Genomic DNA, 15,891 nt, shown 5'->3' on the forward strand with positions numbered 1-15,891 from the left:
TTTTGGGCATCCTTCTTTTACCCATTTTCTCATTTGAAGTAGGCCTACTTCAAAGCAAAGTCTCTCTTGATTGTTAAATCCTGCCTTGCCCAGGCCAGGCCCCAGACACTCACCAGGGGGTTGGAGACTGCATTGTGTGAGGGTAGGCACAGCCCTTTCAGGTGTAAGTGACCACTCCTCCCCTCCCCCCAAGCACAGATGGCTCATCAGGATATGCAGGCTACACCCCCAGCTCTCTTTGTGTCACTGTCTACCGAGAGGCGCAACCAGCTCAACTGTCAAACTGACCCAGACAGGGAATCCACAAACAGGCAGAGTCACAGAAATGGTTTAAGCAAGAAAATGCTCACTTTCTAAAAGTGGCATTTTAAACACACAATCTTAAAATCAACTTTACTAAAAGATTTATTTTTAAATTGTGAGCTCAGAGACCCCAAACCCCACGTCTATCCGATCCCAAAGAGAATCTACACTTTAATCAGATTTAAAAGTACCCCCCAGATTAACCTATGAGAGGGACAGGCTTTGCAACAGTGAAAAACGAATTTATCAATATTTCACTGTCCGGACATATAAAGCACATTACTATCTGTCCTACCTTAACCATACACTGCACCCTGCCCTTGGGGCTACCTAGGGCCTACCTTAGGGGTGCCTTACATGTAAGAAAAGTGAAGATTTAGGCCTGTCAAGTGGGTACACTTGCCAAGTCGAATTTACAGTTTAAAACTGCACACACAGACACAGCAGTGGCAGGTCTGAGACATGATTACAGGGCTACTAATGTGGGTGGCACAACCAGTACTGCATGCCCACTAGTAGCATTTGATTTACAGGCCCCTGGGCACCTCTAGTGCACTTTACTAAGGACTTACTAGTACATCAAATATGCCAATCGTGGATAAGCCAATTACATACACATTTTGTATAGGAGCACTTGCACTTTAGCACTGGTGTCCAGAGTAACAAAAACAGCAAACACAGAGTCCAGCACACATCAACAACCTGGGAAGCAGAGGCAAAAAGTTAAGGGAGACCACGCCAAGGTTGAAAAGTCTAACACATACCCTTAACACATCACAACAATCCTGTTGGAGGCAGGATCAGGCATTACCTGCCCCAATGGCAAGTGATAACCCCCAACAAATACGCGTGTCAAATTGTGCAACGGGGTTATGCCCTCCGTTTCTGGAAAGCCTACCACCCTTGCCACTGTCCTCAAATCTGGCAGAGGACCACTTCTCGTTGTTCCAGGAGGTACAGGAGCCATCGAGAAGCTGTCGGCACCAGAAGCATGGGATGGTTGCTATTCCTGCTACTTTCTGGTGTCAAAAAAGGATAGAGGGCTCCGTCCTAACCTAGATCTTCACTCCTTCAGTGCCCTCCTACGAAAGGAGAAAATTAAGATGCTCACCCTGGCCCAGGTCCTATCTGCCTTGGATCTCAGAGACTGGATGGTAGTGTTGGACCTGCAGGAGGTGTGTTTTTACATTCCCATCTTGTAGGCCAGCAGACAACACCTGCAATACACTGTGGATCAGGAGCACTTTCAGTTTACTGTGCTCTCTTTTGGCCTCACCAGTGCTCTACCGGGTGTTCACAGAAGTGATGGCGGTAGTTGCAATATATCTTCAGAGGTTAGCTATTACATCTTCCCTTACCTTGATGACTGGCTGCTGAAGGCAGGCTCGCCACAGGCAATTGTCATACAACTCTAGGCTATGGCAGACCTCCTGCATTCACTGGCAATCATGATCATCATGCTAAAGTCCCACCTGACTCCGTCTCAGACTCTCCCCTTTATCAGAGCCATTCTGTACACTTTGCAGTTTCATGTTTACCCTCCGGAGTGGAGAGTCCGGGACATTCTGGCTGTGATCTCAATTTTTCATCCTAATTCCTGGATCTCAGTAAGACCAACTTTGAGAGTGCTGGGTCTGATGGCCTCCTGCATCCTGCTGGTGAAGCACACCAGATAGCATATGCAGGCAGAGACATTGCTCCACATTATTTTGCTGGAATGAGGGCATCTGCTTGACTTTGAATATTTCCACCCATCCATTAGGGGAAGGCTACTTACTACAGGTGCTCATGAACAACATCACTAACATGTGATATTGCCACAAACGAGCTGGAGTCAGTTGTGAATCCTGTGCCAGGAGGACCTGTACCTCTGGATCTGGCTGGAACATCAGGATATCTTCCTGGTCATGCAACGCCTAGAGGGGTCTCTGAACTCCTGGGCAGACAAATTCAGCTGTCCGTGTTGTGCAGATCACAAATGGCATCTGCATCCGGAGATGGTGCAAGATCTCTTCCAGGAATCGGGAGGACCCTGGCTTGATCTGTTTACCACCACAGAGAACACGCAATGTCAGCACTTTTGTGCTTTGGAGTTTCCAAAGTGGCTCTCGCTCAAAGATATGTTCCATTTGGAGTCAAACTCTGGACTGCTGCATCCTTTCTGCTGATACTACTCGTGCCCGAGTCCTAAAGAAGATCAGGACCAACTGGGTCCAAGTAATCTTAGAGAAGTGTTGCCAGAGTCCCTTTCAGCTGGCCAAAGTGCATTCAGGGGTTACTGGGCCCAACTTTGGTGGTTGAAGCAGTTTGCTCCTGATGTGCCAGGCCACGTGACTGTGGCTACCATGGATCGTGAGCAACTGGGCCAAGTACCTCTGAAGTGAGGTAGGGTGGATTAGATTGGAGGGGGTAGATTGGAGTGGGGTAGATTGTGTGGAGTAGATTGTAGCAAAGTGGGGTGGGCTAGATTGGAGTACGTTAGAGTGGAGTGGGGATAGACTGGACTGAGGTAAAGTGGAGTGTGGGTAAGTGGTGTGAAGTAGAGGACTGTGGAGTGGAGTGGTGTGTTGTCATGAAGTGGCGTAGATTTGAGAAGCGTGGAGTTGAGTGACTTTGCGTATCTTAGAGTGGAAGGGCATAGACTTGAGTGGTATGTTGTAGAGTGGAGTGTTGTAGAATGAAGAGCTGTGGCATAGGGTCGAAGGGTATGGAGTGGAGCGGAGTATACATGGTATGGAGGTGCACTGCCATTACAGACAACACATTTTCAATTGAAATGGCCATTTCATTTGTGCCAAAATCCAGTTATACTGCAAATGTCATCACCTAATGTATTGATGTGTTTTGATCGTATTCAAATTTTTGTTTCTGCCACAAGTCAGAATTACAAAAAAAGTGCTTCATGTGTACTAATTCTGACATATTCGAAAACAGCAGCACAGTTCATTTTTGTTGTTGTGTGCTAAAAAAGAAAACATCCTTCTCCGTCTCCTCCTACATGGATACTCAGCAGGATTGTCATATAAATTCTCTCACTTTGAAGTCAAAGAAAGAAATGTAAACTCCAAGCTCCCTTGGAAGAGAGCTTGACATCTGACCTCTAACTTTGAATGCACAGCACATGTGGCAAGATAAGAACGCGATTTAAAGGCCTGTTTACAGATAGTGAGTTTGTGGAAGAATACATTTTAAAAAAAAAAAGGTTTGGGCAATAACCCAAAGCTGGAGAACCTAAAACAAATAAATCCAGCAAATAGAAAGCCAGAAAATGTGAGTTACAAACCACAAAGCCAATGGTAAGCAACAGGTGAATGCTTTCTGAATGTCCCCAAGATGTCTTTAGCAAACTGGACATCTCTGCTGTCTGGTAGGCTTCGACCTTAAAAGTAGAATTGTGTTTCTAACTCTACATATGCAAAGAGATATGACATTGAAATGCAATAACACAATCCCCCTTCATGAGTTCTGGGCTCTAGTAGTTGTCAGGCAAATCTCTGGACCACCTTCCTTCTTGTACATATTCAGGGTAATTTCCCCTTTCACTGGTGACCTCATCAGGGAATACAAACTATTAGGCCACACTCAGAAGTTCCCATTTGACTCCCTCAGGATCTCAGTCAAAAGTATTTATGGTGCAGCAGCATCTTCACCAGTGAATCCCCCTCAGGCACACTTGCACTCAGTGTACACACATAACACACATACAGTCCAGTAGTCACCTCCATGTACTGTACTGTACCAACACAGACACACATACATTCAGCACACACATTCAGTCTGCTTGCACTGTTCAGTACTGTAGCCTTTCTGTATTGTACCAGTTGGTGCTATTTGCAAATACACAAGCTGTCAGCACACACACTTCACCCTTCATGTATTGTAGTTCTCGCACACTTGCAGTCAGTACATGCTTTTCATTGTGCACACACTGCATAGCACTCCATCTATTACATAATTTATTCCTGGCAAGCATACATACTCTCACTACATGCACTAACAATACATGTACTGTTAGTACTACTCTATCCCTGTATTGTACCATTCCCATGCTCACATACATCAAGTGCAAAGTCACTACCCTTGTGCAGCACTCTGCATCTACCTGGTGTATGACAAGGGTGTGCTAAGCACACAGCAGTAGGACTTTGAAAAAAAAAAAAAAGAGTGAGTGAGCCAATATGACGCACTGATGGCAGTGGTGGTGGCAGCATGCCGTGTAGTGATTACTGGTAGTAGACAGGTCATTTTTATCCTGTGTCACTGGAGTTAGGCCTACAGGGGAACGGCCTAAACAACGCAGGCTAAGCCATGCATACGTTTAGGGCTTATGGTGGGTGGGGGGTCGGGGTATTTTTTTTTTTTTTTTTTTACAGTGGCAGGGTTTTAGGGCTCTTGGAGGTTTTTAGAGGTAGGGAGTAATTTCTTTGGTTGGGGTAGTTTTTTTGTTACGGGGGGTTGTATAACACAACTATGCATGCCGTTACCAGATATTCTTTTACCAAGCATGCTTTTACAACAAAATTTGTTTTGAAGGCATGTGTGGTAAAGACTTGGTTGGGGTTCCAACTGCGTTGTTAAGGTTTGCATGGTTCTGGCATGCATGGTTGTGTCATACAACCAGCCCACAGGCTCACTCACTTTAAAGTTCCACTGCTGTGTGCGTCACTCACCCTTGGCCTATATCAGTAAGAAAATGAGTACTGTGAAGAGCAGTTCTGCTCACTCTGCACGAGTCGTACGTGTGCCTGGGAAGGATACAGTGCAGGGATAGATCAGTGGTGTGCAGTGTATGCATGGTATAGTACACAAAGGACGTAGTGCTGTACAGTGAGTGCATGCTGAATGCATGTGCTGGGTGTATGTGTATCTGCATTAGTACAGTGCATGAGGAGTGTAGATTTGTGCAACTCAGAAAGGCTACTTTACCTGGGCAGGGCGTGCAGATTGAATGTGAGTGCTGAAAGTATGTGTGTCTTTGGTGGCACAATACATTGAGGTGTCAGTACTGGACAGTAACTGTGTTGTGTAAGTACGCTGAGGGCAAGTGTGCCTGCAATGGTATATTACATTGAGGACCGGGTCCAATTTGGGAGGCCCATGCCAGCACAGTGATTCATGAGGAGGTAGAGGAATGTCTCCAGACAGATTATAGCTGCGTTCCTCTGAGCTGTGTGGGACACACTGGAGAAAGGCTCCCCCTGTGCACTTTAAGGGGGGGCTCTTTGATTCATTGAGAGATCATAAGGAAAGGGCTTGGCCACATCTCGGGAATGAGATGGGGCTGATAAGGGAATCCTAAGAGTAGGGCTGTGAGCTTGTGATTAACCTTTTGATGAATTTATAACTGTGGCTGACACCCACGTGTGAACTCTTGTCACTCCCGTAACTTGTGTTGTGAGACTAACAGCTTCAGAGTCTGTCCTGCTGTGACAAATGGCCTTTCAAGAGGAAGAAGGAGAAGAGAAGTGTGCACTTCAATACCACTTAAAAGACCCAGACCTTAAATCACTTTTGGTGCCTGGTATTGGAGTATAAGAAGGGAGAGGTTGATATGCCAAAAATGGTCATCTGCCAAGCAGTCAGACGAGCTATGGGAGGAGGAGAATCTCTGCAAGACTTCTGCCTGTGACCAGAACTGGGGGCTAAGACCCTTTAGTCTCCCTGCTGGGTGAAGCGATATCACCCAGGGAAACTAAGACCACCTGCGCTGGAGCACCAGTGCCTGCCTTCTTGCCAAGACCAGTGTGCCCTGTGAGGAAGAGGCGAGCGTTGGAGGACCAGTCCAGGGGAAGAGAGCACCCTCTTTCATTAAAGAATCGTAGTTGACCATATGGGGGTGCCTCTGTCATCTGGAACTCAGGCATGCGGGAGGGGAATGTTTACAGGCCCTGTACAACTTACCCCTTCAGGCTTCCAGATATTGCGGTGTAAGGAGTGTAATTAGGCCTCTTTTGGCGGCAAGTCAGTACTCCTGAATGGGTCTCGGAACTCAGTTGATCATCCACCCTGGAACCGGGGATGCAGGAATAAAAAGCCCTGCCCTGAGATGAGGCCAGTGGAAGGAAACGGACAATGGAAATGGACAGCGTAAGGTACTCTGGCCCTTTCTCCTGGGTGTCACTGAGTGGTGGGAGACGCAGCAAATTGAGTCCCTGGTTGCACGGTGTCCAGGCAGGGCTTGTCACCTGTAAGAAGGCCACCTTTATAGTTTGGAAAGACAGCCTTTTGGCTGGGGCCTCCGAGGCTCCGCTTCCGGAATGGAGGGTGCCCCCAATGTCGCCCAGGGTCTGCCACTCACCTGCCCAAAGAAAACCAAAAAATTAAAAATGGCCCACTCACCCTGGGGAAAAAACTTCCAGGGCATAGGGAGCTGTTTGGTATTTTTTTTTTTGTTTCTGGAAAACCCACTTTCAAAGGTTATTTCTGAAAAATGGAAAATGCTAAAAGTTTGGTGGACTGCCGTCAAAGACGACGGCGACCGTTCAATCTTTTTCTACCTTGAAGGAAACCACCCAGTAATTAAAAGGGCAAACCATTCAGTCTGAGACAATCCGAGGAGATGCACAATTAGTTTCTCAGTTACATTCAGACCATCTGGTTAACTAATGTTCTGATCCAATATATATAGAGTTTTTAATTTCTTAAAGGACCTTCACTGTCCCCACCTATACGATGCCTTTCTACAATGTCCAATGCAAAATAATGTTATTTTGTCCAGTCTGCCTGATGAAATCTCTTGAAATGTCTAGCATCGAAAAATTGGTTGCATGTGTTGCAATATGCAGTTTTAAATTAGAATCTGGTACTCCCAATTATTTGTTTGTGCATGGTTAGACTTGACAAAAAATCGTATCATCTGATTTACAGGTCATGAATTTACCAACAGTATGCTCTTTGTTGTCATAAGGAACCGAATAATATGAAATATCCTCACTATATCTGCATGCTTTACATCAGACCCATACAAAGAAACGAGTCCTCTGTGTGGAAAGGCAATCTTATGAGGTCTTAGGAAATATATAACCGCTCACCAGAATATCTCTATTACATGTACTTTTGTTGTAGATTGTATGCATGCTTATTTAGTTGTAATGAATGTATATCATACAACTTGTTATACTTTATCTTTAAACAATCATTTAATCATGTACTGTATCTTGTTTTTCTTCCGCAAGGAACTCTTGGCGTGGTCACTGAAGTTACGATAAAAATACGACCAGTCCCTGAATATCAGAAATATGGCTCTGTGGTGTTCCCCAACTTTGAGCGAGGCGTTGCCTGTTTAAGAGAAGTAGCACGACAGGTAAGGCTTAGTCTCATGTCAGATCCTAGGGTCTTAATTGCTTTGAACTCTGTGAATGTTTAAGACGCAGCTTTCAGTGCATATCAACGCAAAAATATGAAGTCAAATGTTTTTCCTAATTATGTGTATCCAGAGACCGGACATCACACCTGATAAATACTGTTAGTTACTTTAACATTTTTAAATCTTCTTGTAGTGCTCTGGCCTTACTCAGTGTTCTCAATTCTGCCTCACATTTAGGCCTTTCTGTTTAACAGGATGCAGTCCCATCGTCCATTCATTTGTGGCATGCTTCATGACAGTGACCTTGCTTCCCAGCAGCAGATAGCAGCACATGTATGCTGACCACAAAGTGTATTTGCATGTGTGTCAGAAAGTGCTGGTGGCTGACTGTGAGGAAAGCATGCGGAGTACTGAAAATAGCTCTGCTTTTATATTTCAACACTTTTTTTTCTTTTACAAAATCTGATATTGCTGTTACCTAAACTATGTTTGGAAATATTACTGATCAATATATGCTATATCGGCCAACCTGGAATAAAGATCAGGTTGTTTTTTCACGTTTTCACCTACTAGCGTAAGTTAGGAAACTAATTGGGGTCTAGTGATCCTGAATGATGCCCACAGTCAAATAGAAACTGAGATGGTAGCAGAAACATGGTGTCTAATTTACAAACATAGGCAAGGAGAGACTTTTTACCCGAGCCTGTCCACGTTGTTTTTATCCATTTGAAATGGAAGAATTAAAGCAAATACTACTTAAATCCATGATATACACATTGTTAAAAGTATTAGATGGAACAAGAGCATCTGATGAACTTAGGATCACACACACAAAAACTAACGTAATAAGAGGTAATGGAGAGCCCACCTAGCAACATCTGTGACTGGCGAGGTATGCCCAGTTATGAAGCATGCCACCAATGTGTGAATGAGGGGATTGTGCCCTTTTAAAAAACATTGCGAGGCAGAATTCAAGACACCAAGTAGGATCTGGATCTGACCACCGTAAGAAGAAATGTAAAAAATGTTAGAGTAACTAATAATTCGCAGGTGGCAGTGCTCCCTGTAATGTAAAACTGATTAGGTAGATCGGGTCTATTGTCTTTGTTATCCCATTCCCCAGAATTGCACCCCCCGGAAAGTGATGACATATCCAAAGACCCTCCCTGTGGTGATTTGCTACGTACCTCAGTGTACACTGTAAAAGGTAACTTTGACCTAGGAAGGGATGTAGGATGTTGACGATTGTGAAGAAACAAATGGTGCGATAGCCTTGGTTTAACTGCAGCATCCATGCCTCCACTCCTTGTTAATTTCACACTCTTCTTACTCTGGCTCAAGTATTAGGTCCAGCCTTCAAAAGAAGAGCAAGTACTTAGGATAAAATAGACTGAAGCAAACAAATCCTTTGAAATTGATGTGGCTAGACTAAGAATGTAATGTTTAATAGGAAAATGCTGCACCTTTCTCTTTTGTGATGATAGTATTTCAATGTAAAATCTAAATCTTCCTTATATGAATGAGACCCAACTGTGATTTATGGAGGTTAACTGTGACAGAGTATGAGCCAGACCGAGATCGAGGGTAGTTTAGCTGTGACGGACGTGAATCAGCTGTGACAAAGACTAACTGTGACCGATGAGAGGAGGGTCCAACTGTTCTTCGGATGGCGTCTGCTTGGGAGCAGCTTGTGGTCAGTTTGGATGACGTGGCTTCTGTACTGCACATCCTGGAGACCAAAGCAATCAAGCAATGCTGGTACCACAGAGCTGTTTGCCCAAACAATGCTTGCAGTGGCTGTGCTTTTTTTTCCTCATACAGCATTACTGTGATGCACGTCCATAACACTGGGCAGCATTTCATGCTATGGTGTTTCACTCTCTTAGCTATTAAAGATGGGGGGAAACTGTTTGCAAATTGGCCTGGGCATGCAACAAAAGGGAAAGTCCACATCACCCTAATGAGAACACAGACAGCAAAGACATGTTTTGACCTTATTTGGCTTCAGCTGTGAGGTGCACCTTGAGTTCCTGTGGCTCAGTCAAACTTTTGATCCATGTGTATTCATACCATTACCAGTTAGACTTCCTTACTGAGAACAGAAAGGGACAAATGAAATGCTTACATTAATATGATCTGACAGTAGTTACCCTTGGACGCATTCCATACTACCCTCATTTTGCTCAGCGTGCCATTACAGACTGGGACCAATCGCAGGCAAAAATGCACAGTCTTATCAACCTGGACTGGTAAGCTCCTTGGATAAGACTAATTTACTTTCAGTTGGAGGTCAGACCTACCCCTGGCGGCACCCTTGGCAGCAAAGCTTGTCCCAAATCCCATACTAACCGCTGACATGTGCATATCATTTTCATGATAGGTACTTTAATGAACTTTAAGTTCAGATTTGAACATGAGATGTTGTCTCCTTGAAATGCCTTACTTGCCAGATTAATGATGTAGCCTTGCATCTTCTGCACAAAGTGAAATAAACAACTTCATCACTAATGACGTTTTCACGTAAAAGTTGTTTTGTAGGAAAAAACATCTTTATTTCACTTCTTAATGAAATAACACTGATTTTGGTGCTGAATGTACTACTTGTGGGTTTTACACTGTAAGCATAATTTTGAGTATACTTTTTTTATACACTACACACTTTGTACACAGTGAGGTGATAGACCATGATTTGATCCTTTCTGAGTCTTATAGCAGCAAAAACTACATTTTTTGTGTTGTAGGTGGCATTTTTTGGTGTAGATGTATTTCTGATAGCGAATTAATTTACTTCAGCAACTAATTACCTTGCAATATAATATCGTGCAGCAGTCTATCCTGACTTTACCTGTAAACTACAAAATGCTTTGCCTGCACAAGTAATACCAGACAGTCAGAGCTTAACCATCACCTCAGTACCTAATACTCTCCTGTGCCGGACTGCGGTTTCAGCTGCTTCACTGTGCCATATTCTATAGATAAGAACCCCCTGGCTGTATGTGGTCTGAGAGGATTCTCTTACACAAGCGGTGGAGAGGCCTTTCAGTGCTTTCTTGGACGTCATTCAGTGCATCATCTTGTGCTCAGTTATTTAAAGTACACCGTGTGACATGTAGTCCTGTTAGTGTGAGAGAGTGAAGGCTTTATCACTCTCTGGTGTGGCCAGACCTAAACCGGGGTTTGGTCACAATATATGATTCAGTGTTACGTAAACAGGTGTTTAGTAGAGACGTGGCTTATTTCTTTTAAGTGTTTGCTGGTATGGTTTATAGCACTGGACGGTGACCTCTCTCCTGTGCGTTCTCTACATCCTCAAAATACGTCATGTGTATGTCGATACATGTCTTCCTGCGTGCCTTCTTCCATCCTCCAGTGTTCGGTCACAAAGCCACTTAAGCACAGTGTCTTGCTCACTACAGTATGTTTTCTTATAAAGTTAATATATGCATGTTAAGCAGGCCCCATATAGCGGTTTTATATTGCTAGACAGTATATGCACTGAAAAGTCGATCATAAAAACATCCAAACTGGTGTCGCCTTGATCTCTTACGCTTTGGAGCGGTTTGTACCAGGATGCACATTTTCAGCTGCTTTCCCTTTGGATGCAGGAGTACTGTCCACTTGTTGGCTTGTCTGGGGCACTAATCCTGAACATTCCTTCCATCTTAACCAGCACAGCACTTTCCTACCTTATCTTCATTGTTGCATGCTTTACCCTAAGCCAGTCGTCTCTCGTGTCTGGCCTTGTCAACGGATTGGATCGAACCAAATGTGTTGCTGGCTAGCTGATCATTGCTAGCCTTTAAGTCCTTTCTTGCGTTTTTTTAAACAAAATAACGTATCTTTACGGGGAGTGTAATTTCATTGCTTTCAGTGGATTTTGTTATTCTTTTTTTTCTTCGTGAAATATTCCTGGGAGATCATCTCCAGGTGTTCCATCCCTCTGTACCACATACTCCGCCTGGCCCGCTGCCCAGGACGCAAAGAGCAGTCCCGTATCTGTGGCCTTTGCCGCTGGGATCCTGATGCTTGTGATTAATGGGCGTAAGATTGCCGAACACATGGCTGAGTAGTCACGGTGTTGGATGTAATGTGGGGTCTAAACTCTGATCCTGATGTTTGCTGTATAATAGGTAGAGCCCTTATTAAGTGCATGAAGCGCAGCGCTTAAAAAGCATACTGGAATTAGTGTAGGCAACGTGTTATGCTCATTTGTTAGTCTTTCAACATGGTCAGATTATTAAGTGAAATTGGCTGGGTTCCTATCTTCAATGAATACGAACCAAGCTGGTTCTGGGAGAATGATCATTAATCCACTACATATTGTTGTAGAATTGTTGTACATGTAAAAGGCCAAGCAAGATTAAGTAAACGAATCTTGACTCCCAGATCCCAGCAAAAGGCAATGTTGAGCGTTTCACTCTCCGAGACGTACTCGTTTCATCCAAACGTGAATTCAGATGGCAATTTGGGTTACCGTAGGTGTGAAAAAGAGACTTGTTAAAATATTTTTCATTGCGAATTCAGCAGCCATGGACAGTGGGTTGTCTTGCCTCTGAAATTGGGCGACGTATTACACACCAGCCCTGTTACCCCATGCAGATTGTACAGAACCGATGTGCTGTACCTGACGCTGTTAGTTTGCACCCATTATTCGAGAGCACCTTATTCACGGAGCGTTCTACGTGAACGTGGTATTTGCACGCAGTGTTGGACTGGCCTGACTGGAGCCTGGCACTCTGACCCTGTCAGGCGGCAAGATTCAAAGATGCCTAAGCATTAAAATCACTGAAACCATGGCAACTGGAGAAGTGTGAAACTGCTCTAGGCTATGAAATCCGACCCCGAGTGAAATGAGCGACGTCTCCAACAGGAAGCAGGTGCTGCGTGCGCATCGTCCACGCAGGGAGATAGTGGTCGTTGTTATCACAGCGCCATGGTCTGATGGGCTAATGTTTGAAGCGCAAGTTTGCATCCCATACATCTAATGTGCGTCTTTTAAATAGGAATATTTGTATAGGTTATGAAATATCAATAAGGGTTCTGAATGTCTGGGACCCCCCTCACCTCTTCGCATCGCCTGCGCCTCTCAAACAAGCATAAGTAAACATTATGCGAATGCATACATTCTTGGGCGCCTTTGCCCTCGTGTTTTAGAACATTCGCTCAAGACCTTAGTTTAAATGTTTATTTTTTGCCATTTATCTATGTCCCTTTTATTATTAAAGAATTGATCGTTTTACACAAAACTAAACATGGCAATTCTAATGAGTGAGGGGGTGCATGTTGAAAAAAACGGCCCATGTGTGTTGGTGAAAACCTGTGGAGTACCATCGTGCCCTCCACTGGAGCCGAGAATGTCCCTTCTGAAGGAGGTGAGCACATGCCGTGTATGGGAGCTGCCCCTGTGTCCTAACATCCCGCCTGTTCTGAGCTGGGAAACAAGGAGTGAATCTTGGCCAAGCTATCGCCTTGTTTTCTGTGGCACCGCATTTGCATTTCTAAATCTGTTTGCACAGCCGCTGCTGGCAATGTGGAGTGTACAGTATCAAGGACTGCCATCAGAAAATAAGCACTTATCACGACAATTAAATGTAAGCCAAGTACACTAAGTACACACTGTTTATTTCCCTTGTGGTTGGCGACATTCCCAAAGCTGGTTTAGTCTGTTGTCATGTGTGGGTACGTGGTCCTTCAATTTCATGCCGCAGTAAGCGGCTATCTAGCTACATTTTGATGCTTGAGGGCAAACCGAAACAATCGAGTTATTGCCCCTCCAAATTACAGAATCTAGTCTGGTAAAATGAATCTTGAAAGGGTATCACTTCGATTAGATTTATTGTCTCTCCAAAATACGGAGTCATGTCTGGTAAGATGATTGTTGAAAGGGTTTCGTTCATATTAGAGTTATTGCCTCTTCAGAATACAGAGTAATATCTGGTAAAATTAAACTTGAAATAGTAAAGTGCTGTTTCGTACGAATGGACTGTTCCAGCATCTCTGACCAGTATTGGTGGGGAGTAGGCCTCGTCAGCCTGGAGTCCAGCCCAGCCTGGAGTCCATCACGGCTTGCTCGCAAGCTACAGAATGTGCGGTACTTTTCAGAGAGACCGAGGAACACAACCCACGAATTGCAATGCAGGTATGTCAGTGGTAAATACAGCAACGTTAGGAGTTGTACGGGGTGCGCATGCTTACCCTCTGACTCCTTCAGTGTTTTTGTTTCTGGAAGCGTCGAGGCATCTACACGCAGAAACCCGTCTAGAAACGGGGAATCCTGCGGCAGTGGGTGTGACAAGTCCCTGGGCTGTGTTATATCAACTTCTGGTCAGAAAAATTACACAGCGCTGTGCAAGGAACGAATGAGTACATTCCACATCCGTGGTTCTGGACACTGCAGTTTCGATTCCTACAACTTCAACTCCCCTGCACCTCACCACTGGCAACTGTGCTGAGAAGAGTTACCGAAAACGTGGTTTTGCATGTTACACGCTACCTAAAAATAAATCAAATCCAGTACCCATTCAAATTCACAATAAAAAACATTTAGCAGTATGCAAAAACTACAGTTTTATGGTCATGAGATTGATACATAAGTATTCACTTATAAGGCACCTACTTACGTGGCAGAATGTAACTGAAATTAAAGTAATTTAAGAAGAGCTTTGCTGCCAAAAATGCTTTCTAGGGTTGATTTTATGAAGGGAAACTCTGGTCTAGTTAAATGAAATGAAAATCATAAATGAATATCAAAAACAGTTAATAGAAGAGACTGCTATTTAATTTGTTCTTCAAAGTGTTTGTCGAAACTATTTTTGTCTAGTGGTGATATTTTCATCCACAAAGAGCCGCACCGTGCTCTTAGAGAATACCCACCCTGCCTAGCCTTCTTGAGTTGGGGAGTAAGACTTAGGTGTGGGGTAGAGTGCAGCTCTTGGGTGGGAGCGTACCTTAGCTTGCGTACCATGCTGATTACCTTAAATTACGCGCTCCCCTGGATCAGGGGCCACACTTTCTCTTTAACTTGCACTGTTCCGACCAGTCCAGCTGCCCTGTGAAGACGTTTGTTGTGTCATTGGTGAGTGTATAGTGCACTGGGTTCTATGTGGTTTAATTTACTTTTCTTTTACTGCATACAAACAGCGGAGCAGCACACACTGCGTAGGAGTGAAGTAGCAGTTCGTTTTTTTAGATTTAGAAAAAGGAGGATAGAGCAAGGGATGGCTAGTTGTCACTATTCGTAACAAACTACTATAATATCTTGGGTGATTGTGGACTTGTGCCAAAAGTATGAGTGAGTTGTGATGTAACAAGGGCACCTGTACTCCTAAACACCTATATATATAGTACAGTATAAAGCAACAGTGGTTACTTCGGGCTCATTCAATACAAATTAAGCAAATTCCACGTACTTGCATGACCTGTGAAAGCAGTAACAATATAGTTGAAAATAACTAATTTAGATTGCATTTAGCTTGAACAACAAAACTAATCATAGTTCTTGTTAGGCTTAATGTCTATCTAGTAAAAACAAATTGTATCCAGACCTAAAGTTTCTAATGCATCAACATTTAGCCAACTCAGGTGCTTAAAATGGGAGTCTTCATTAGGACAACCACGTGCACCATCGAACATAGGGCCAGGTGTATCAAAGGGTTTTACCCATTCTGTGTCTATGGGGAAAATGCTTTAGTACATAGAGCCCATAGTATGTGAGATACCAGTAAGTACCATATCCACAGTGAACTAAAATATGACTCAAAATGTCGAAATGCTATACTTTACCTCTCACCATATAGGATTCCATATAACATGCCTGTAGAATGAGCTGACCTTGGTATGGTACAAAATATCTTTCATACACTTCATAAATACAAGAGCAGGTAACCAGTCCCTCGAATCAAAAATATGGAGACAAAAACACTCAGAGCTAAATAGATAGGTACCGAGATTGTAAATTCTTGATAAAAAGCTTCTTTTAGTATCCATAAATGTGACTTTCCCTATTCTTCCCTAACCACGTCTTTGTTGTTTTAAACTTGCATAGAATGGATCTAAATACTAAAAACATGAGTTTGTCACAACTGTGCTAATACAACCACGTCTTTGTGGTTTTAAACTTGCATAGAATGGATCTTAATACCAAAAAAATGAGTTTGTCACAACTGTGCTAATACAATGTAAACACCTTTTTCACTCTGCAAAAGAATCCAAGACCTCTGGATGAACCCAACACACTTACCATCATGAGGGTGATGGCAAAGGAGTAACCCCAATAATGTAGC

The 15,891-nt window shown here is 43.7% G+C and overlaps 1 protein-coding gene across 1 annotated transcript in view; it reads left to right on the forward strand.

Moving 5' to 3' along the window:
• AGPS (alkylglycerone phosphate synthase) overlaps positions 1-15,891 on the forward strand; it is a 605,536-nt gene that overhangs the window by 314,652 nt on the left and 274,993 nt on the right. Inside the window, exon 11 of the mRNA XM_069225421.1 lies at positions 7,479-7,606. Coding sequence (XP_069081522.1) covers positions 7,479-7,606 — 128 coding nt within the window. The remainder of the gene's footprint in view (positions 1-7,478; positions 7,607-15,891) is intronic.

Source organism: Pleurodeles waltl, chromosome 3_1 (genome assembly GCF_031143425.1).
Source record: "Pleurodeles waltl isolate 20211129_DDA chromosome 3_1, aPleWal1.hap1.20221129, whole genome shotgun sequence".
In the NCBI taxonomy this organism is placed as follows: Eukaryota; Metazoa; Chordata; class Amphibia; order Caudata; family Salamandridae; genus Pleurodeles; species Pleurodeles waltl.